General features: G+C 37.1%; 1 protein-coding gene across 1 annotated transcript; it reads left to right on the plus strand.

Moving 5' to 3' along the window:
- Window positions 1–4,249: 4,249 nt before the first annotated feature.
- LOC140839593 (probable purine permease 5) lies at window positions 4,250–7,118 on the plus strand. The gene is made up of 2 exons (XM_073206423.1): window positions 4,250–4,521; window positions 5,840–7,118. The coding sequence occupies exons 1-2, from the start codon at window positions 4,497–4,499 to the stop codon at window positions 6,886–6,888; spliced, it is 1,074 nt and encodes a 357-aa protein (XP_073062524.1). The 5' UTR covers window positions 4,250–4,496; the 3' UTR covers window positions 6,889–7,118.
- Window positions 7,119–7,508: the final 390 nt, after the last annotated feature.

Here is a 7,508-nt window from a genome sequence, read left to right on the forward strand (position 1 = left end):
GGATTTTGGGCCTATCAAAATTTGTAGCAGTAGCAAGAAAGAAAACCCATTGTACATGCAAACACCAACTCCAAGCTCGGTGTTAGAAAGAATCCTCAAGCCTACTGTTATCGTGCCGCCTAGGCCGATAATTCAACCGCTGATTGAGGAGGGTGATGATTGATTTGAACCAAAAAGGAAAAGAGGTGGCTGCAACCTCTATATGGAAGGCGCATGTGCAGCAAGTACTGGACAAATTAGAGGAAGAAGAAGTATGGGACACCTATGGAACTGAGGTTGTCCAAGAAGTAGGAAAAAGCTAGCGAGTGATGCAAACACGAAGGCTGATATTCAGTGGGGAGTTGGCCTTCTTCAGCGGGGAGTTGGCCTTCAGGGCCACTCTGGTATATGTTTAGTTTTTTATTTCAAGTTGTCATGTGATGTAGGCCTTAGGGCCACTGAGGTAAATATCTGTTGTTTACGATTCAACAATAAGATTGATCAGAGAAAGTGGGACATCAAGTCACTTTCATTATTTTGAAGATACTTTGTTTCAGCAGGGAGTCGGCCTTATGGCCACTTATTATATATACATTCCGTTGATATTTCTAATGTTCCTATGGTACGAGAAATCATGGGGAAGTAGACCATACCGCCATTATAAATTGGTTGTTTGCATATGCAGTGACAAACCATGAAGTAGGCCTTCAGGCCACTTAGAATATGGCAGGAAAGAAATATACTGAGCAGGGAGTTGAGCTCACCGGTGGGAAAAGCGAATAATAAAGGAAGAATAGAAGAGAACAAGGACGTTATGCAAACCCAAGAGGACCCAGAAGTTGACTTTGGAAGAAAAATAGGCTGACCAGCCATTTTTGTATGTTCTAGCTTCATGTTCATGTTGTACGATTTTATTTGAAGTAGGCCTTAGGGCCACTAATGTAAATATTTGTTGGTTATGATTCAAAAATGACAACGATCGATTAAAGTTGGCCAGTAGGCCACTTTTATCGTACTGGATCCATTGTGTTTCGATAGCCAATGAAGGGAGAGAATAATCTCGAGTGGGGAGTTTTAAGCCAACATATGGTTTTGATTGAAGCTATTGAAAATGAGTTGGGTTAAGTGAATTAAGAACGAATAGAAACTCCTTCCCAACATCCAATACACAACACCCCATACAAATCCACCTTCGTACCACACCCATCACCCAACAACCACAACACCAAACCAACAATCAACAGATAAGAAGCGGAGCCACCGCATGCAAGAACAGTAAGTAAACGTGTATGCGGGAAAGGGGTCCAACTGAAGTGCAAATACGTGTATGCGGGAAAGGGGTCCAACTGAAGTGCAAATACGTGTATGCGGGAAAGGGGTCCAACTGAAGTGCAAATGCATATACGTGTATGCGGGAAAGGGATCCGACTGAAGTGCAATGCATAATGTTAGGAGCGAGGGAATCATCTTGAGTGGATGCAACACATAAGAGCATATAAGAGCACATAATAGTCGAGAAATACATGTGTCAAGAAACCTCAAATGACACAAATGCTTAAGTGTCAAATGCACCAGGGAGCTGAGGCCAACCCATGGCCAATCTCAATCCAGTGATACCTGTTATGAGTAAACATGCCAACACTATTAAAAAAAATGAGAGTGGGGAGTTGATGCCCAAGAAAGAGTAAGGAGTTGAATGAATCCCAAATCCAAGAAGGAATGGAAGCTAAAGAAGCAGACATGCAATACAAGGAAATGCTTGTGGATTTCATTTGGGCAAATTCACAAACATCATTAAGACGTGATGATGATCAAATTAAGTATTAGTTGACTTGGCTACCGAATGGGAAATCGACGACCCAGAGATGGCGAGGAAGGGATTAAGACCAGTGGCGGAGCCGGCGAACGCAATGGGCAACGAGACAGAAACAGTGGCCGGAGCAGAAATGGCGCCCGCAGCGATGGATGCGGAAGGATTCGCCGGAGGTGGATCGTGAGCCATAAAACGACTGTGGGCAGCAGTAGAGAACAATCGACAGCAAAGAACGGCTGGAAAGAGCTTGAGAGCCGCCACGGTTGAGGTGTAGGATTGGCGGAGCGACGGGCTTCCACAGTGGCAGCGGGGAGTAATCGGATGAGGGCAGCGAGAAGGAAGAAGTGAAGAAAGCGGATTACAGATTTTGAATTGAAGGGGAAGAAATAGAACCCAATATTTTAAAGCCCAAATACGGATTGGGCTTGGGTGAGTGGCCCACTGCTATAAATCAAATTCACAGATAAATGATTATGGGCTACTACAAATAAATGGATCGGACCGGGCTACATACAAGCATTTTGGCCCAATGGGCCAATGCTTGCGGGGGGCAATTGTTTGCGCCAAAATAATTTAATTATAAGCCCAGTTAAATTACAAGCCCAATTAAATTATATAGGCCCGATAAAATTGGCGGAATTGGTTTTTATCGATTCAAAACTGGTCACAGAACGTGGGAGGATAAATGGAGATCGTGAGAAAGTAGTGGAAAAGATCATGGGCTCATGGGGGAGTGAGGAGAAACGGCACAACGCTGGAAAGAAAAAGACATCGGCAAACACTGGCTACAGACTACACACACAACTCAACTACTGAAAAAATTCTACAAAAAAAAAAGCTCTCTGCTTCAAGCACTTTCTTTTACGTTTTCTAACAATTTACGTCTTCTCATTTTAGATTTCAGCAACAAATTATTATATTTTTCATGTCTTTGATGAATTCCTACAGTTTTGTAAATGCAAAATCATGTCAGGGGTTTATTTCCGTCACTTTCCAATAGTTTTCTTAATTTTGGCATCGCATATGTTTTAGGAGATTAGAACCAACGATCAAATTTAGAATTCACTGTCGTTTGATTTTAGAAGTTAGATTTTTATCGTTTTTACACAAATCGGTGCACTTTCGCACCTGACACGCCCGCAACACCAAATATTGTGCAAACACTATTTAATAATTTTTTATAATAATTTTTTGTACTATCACATACAGCAATTTTCACATGTCACTTGTCAGACCAGCAGGTTCTTTCCTCCGAAAAAAGAAAAAAAAAATGTGTCGGTGTTTGTCGACGTCATCAAATCAATTTATAATTATTATTTTCCTTAATTTTCAGCCAAGTAAAAATATTATTCTTGATTCTTCACAAATTGAAAATGTAATTGCTGGACTCAAAATTAAAACAAGTAGCCCGAAATCAAAGATCAAATATTAAAGCCTATAAGGTGAAGAATTGAGAGGTTTGGGAAACTTGGTCGAACTTACGCCTCGCGATATCTCAAACGCGTTATGATATTTGAGATATGATTCATGATTAATGATCGTGGAAGATTAATTTACTCTCTTGAAGTAATTCAGAACAAAAGCGAAAATGATGATCAGAAAAGATATCTATATTAACTCAATCATCAATAACTCAAAATCACACACAAAAAAATGCAAATTTTATAAATTTTAGCTTAATTATGTCGCATATTTCTGATAGATTTTTCATTATTTATTTCATGTTTTATACATATTTATATATAAATATTTTTATTCTAGTTCATAAAAATTAATTTGATTATTGTTCATGAATTTTTTTTCCAATTTATTAAGTTAATTTCTCAGTTTTTGTGGCATATCGATTGAGTTAAAACAAACTATCAATGTGAAATTCATATCACTTATTTTTAAAAAATAAAAGAATAGGTCTCTTGTAAGACAGTCTCACGAATCTTTATCTGTGATATTTTCTCGTGAGACGGGTCAACCCCACCGATATTTACGATAAAAGTGATACTATTGACATAAAAAGTAATACTTTTCATGGATGACACAAACAAGAGATCCGTGCCACAAAATACGATCCGTGAGACTGTCTCACATAAGTTTTTGTCCGAATTAAAATTTCACATGTAGAGCACCATTTTGTACCCAAAACATTCACACAATTTATCTTTACAAACAATAATCATATCGTTTCCTTCGAGATTGCGTTTAAACAAAAATAAAGAATCCACAGATTCCATCTTCTTCCTCACTAATTGTTAAAAAAAATAAAATATATGGAATTTGAAATTTTTATCCTTATGTTTTCTTTTGTTCCCACCTTGTAGGAGTTATCTTTCCAATGATGATTTGAAGAATCTCTTCTTCACCACTACACACAAAATATAAATATATGAAATTCAGTCAACTTTTGATTGATTAAAAGTAAATAATTTATTTTGCTACATTAAAAAAATGGTGTGATTAGTGGTCTTGATTCTTGATCGATGGAATCTGTCGCAGTCAAACAAATAAAAAATCCGATAATTTGACTAATATCCTTCGCTGGGTTGTACATGTTATTTTCATGTTCTTTTGTTTTTTGGCAGAAAGATTTTCGTCTTTTCAAGTGAAGGAAACCTGCATGGTCCGGCATTCAAGCACCAATTACCGGCTCAGTTTGGGGTGAAAATTGATATTTTGCTTCAATCGATTCAAGAAACGAGGTTTGGGATAGATGCAGCAGCCATTACTCATGTCTGGTTGGTCCCAGTTGAAATTACTGAATTTTTTCTGTCTGTGCTTGTTAAAAAAATGAGTTCTTGGTTCATATTCTCTTAGTTAGGGGTTCGAACATGGGTTTTTATGTGTTTAGAATATCTAATTAAGTACTAAGTAAAATTTATTCAAGTGTTTAGGGCAATCTGATGCTCGATTTGTGGGTTTTAATTTCTATTTTCTCGACGCTGGTGCTGTAGTATTCTGTGCTTTTTTTGAGACTTTTTTCTATCTTTATCATGGCCGAGCAAAAATTTTGACTATCTAATTATCAGCACGTGTTCAAGCAATATTTTAGATTCGAGAGAATCAGTGGGTTTGACTACACCACTTCATTGGGTGACTGATATGGTCTAATTGAAGTTTGATGCTATTGATTGAAATTTCATGATAAAGTCAAGAAGATGATAATGCATATGCATCTGATTTCAGTTTGGTTTTTGAGAAGGATTTTGATCCGTCATATCGAAATCAAAATGAAGTTCAAGGAACCCTTTATGTTTTTTTTAATTGTAGAAGTGGTAAATATCATCAGGTTTGTCATTAGGAAAACCTGATATAGATGGAAGAGCCTTTCAAGCTTGTACCCCTGCATAATTGTTCGAGTGACTGGTGTGGGATACATAGCAACGACAGATCTCACGTTCTTGATTTATTATTCTGAATTCAATAGGGCATTAAATCATTCTTTTCCTTCTGAAATGTTGCCAATTTATATCGTGTTCTACTGGCTTTAATTTTGTTTTGAGTAAATAAATCTTTCTGGTTATTGTATCATGTTATCTTATATTCGTTTTGTTCACTTGAGTTGATTTTCAATGTGATTGCTTGAAAGCCGACTGAACAAGTAAGTCGTAGCTATCATCAGATTTTGGCCACTCTGCTGTGAAATTATTCTATAGTGAAGTGATTCTAACTCCTTTATTCCAAATTTACATTGTGGCACCTCCAAATGATTTTTCCTTCCAAGTATCAAAATACTGGTTTTCCGCAAGATTTTCTATGTTTGAAAGTATATTCCATTATTGTGTTTGAAATTACGTAGCATACTAGCATTGGACTATCATGGAGTTTGTGTCAGGATTACGCATTACGTTGAAGGTAAAAGGCATGCTTCATGACTTCATTCATTGGTAATTACTCGATGCATCGTGTTTCTGTTGTTGTTTCTCAAGTGTGATGTCTGCCTTAGTCGTTTTTCTCTCTCTTTGTTCTTGCTCAATGCAAGCTCATTCTGTCTGTCCTTTGTCTGCATAAATGATGTCTTATGCTTTGCTTACTTCCACTGTCGTTTCCATTCAGAGGAAGAAATGGAGATCCCATTTGAAAAATCATGGAACGACAAGGTTCGTGCCTTTAGGGCCATGGCATGGGATATGTACAAAAGCAAACCAAACATGCATTGGATTCTTTTAGCTCTAAGCACTGCAGCAATGCTTGTGGCATTTCCTGCTTCTTCCCTTTTATCTCGTGTTTATTACGCCGATGGTGGGAAGAGTAAATGGATAATTTCTTGGGTAGCCGTGGCTGGATGGCCAATTCCCGCATTGTTTTTAATTCCTTCATATTTTGTCTTAGGAGTATTCCCCACTCCTCTGGACTTTAAACTTACTTTATCTTACGTTGTCTTGGGTTTCTTGAGTGCTGCTGATAACCTCATGTATGCGTACGGGTACGCTTACTTGCCTGCGTCGACTGCCTCTCTTCTTGGATCAACATCCCTCATATTTTCTGCACTCTTTGGATATCTGCTTGTGAAGAACAAAATCAATTCCTCGACTATCAATGCTGTTGTTATCATTACTGCTGCAATGGTTATCATAGCACTTGATTCAGATTCGGATAGATACAGTAACGTTACCAAGAGTCAGTATATAATGGGATTTATATGGAATATATTAGGATCTGCTTTGCACGGGTTGATATTCGCTCTATCAGAATTAGTGTTTATAAAATTGCTCGGGAGAAGATCCTTCCATGTCGTTCTCGAGCAGCAAGTGATGGTTTCTTTCTCTGCTTTCGTGTTCACTACAATTGGCCTCATAGTAAACAGGGATTTCCAAGCGATGGCATCTGAGGCAAGATCATTCAAAGGCGGTAGAAGCTCATATCTCTCGGTCCTTATATGGGGGGTCATTACTTTTCAGCTCGGGGTTCTTGGAGCCACTGCTGTGCTGTTCTTAGCATCGACTGTGCTCGCTGGAGTACTCAATGCAATAAGGGTGCCTCTTACAAGCATTGCGGCTGTCATTCTTTTAAACGATCCGATGAGTGGTTTCAAGATTCTATCTCTAGTGATCACTTTCTGGGGATTTGCTTCTTACATATATGGAAATTATCCTCAAAAGTAAAGATTCATCTTGATTCTTGGCTAGTTGCTTGTTTATGTCTATGGAGTTGTCGCCCTTTAGGGTCTCGGACCTGTTTAGAGTCAAGTCAGTGACGAGTCTTGTATTAAAAATGTATCTGTTTTGAGGTTGAGCCGTGAAGGAAATGTTTGTTATAATTGAATCTCGAATCTAATATCTCAAAATGAACTTGAGATCTTGATATCAGATAAACGGTTAATGTATGGAGTTTACATTGTGTAATGTATGGAGTTTACATTATGTATTACTATATTACTATTTGTAAGTGCAACGATTTGATAAATTATGTAATTCATATACAAAATTGTTTATTTTTAAAAATTCAAATTACTTATCATGAGGTCATTTTTTATAAATGTATTTGATAAATAGCTTATAAAATTGTATTCGTATTAAAATTTCTTTGTTCACAATAATATGAACAAAGAATGAGATCAATGACAATATTTTCAAGTAAGAATTTTTTTTTGTGGCTGCATGATATTATATATAATTTAAAGAAATTAAGTTTCCTTTTAATCTACATGTAGAGACTAGAGAATGTTTACAAAAGATTTATAGATTATGAAAATGTGGAAAAAAAAATTATAAATAAAAATAAT

The sequence above is a fragment of the Primulina eburnea genome, chromosome 8 (assembly GCF_022965805.1).
Source record: "Primulina eburnea isolate SZY01 chromosome 8, ASM2296580v1, whole genome shotgun sequence".
Classification (NCBI taxonomy): Eukaryota; Viridiplantae; Streptophyta; class Magnoliopsida; order Lamiales; family Gesneriaceae; genus Primulina; species Primulina eburnea.

What these genes read in the sequence shown, in the direction of transcription:
- LOC140839593 (XM_073206423.1), top strand. Translation starts at nt 4,497, where the DNA reads ATGCAGCAGCCATTACTCATGTCTG. An exon ending in GCAGCCATTACTCATGTCTG is followed by an intron (nt 4,522 to 5,839) that starts GTTGGTCCCAGT and finishes GTTTCCATTCAG; the next exon opens with AGGAAGAAATGGAGATCCCA.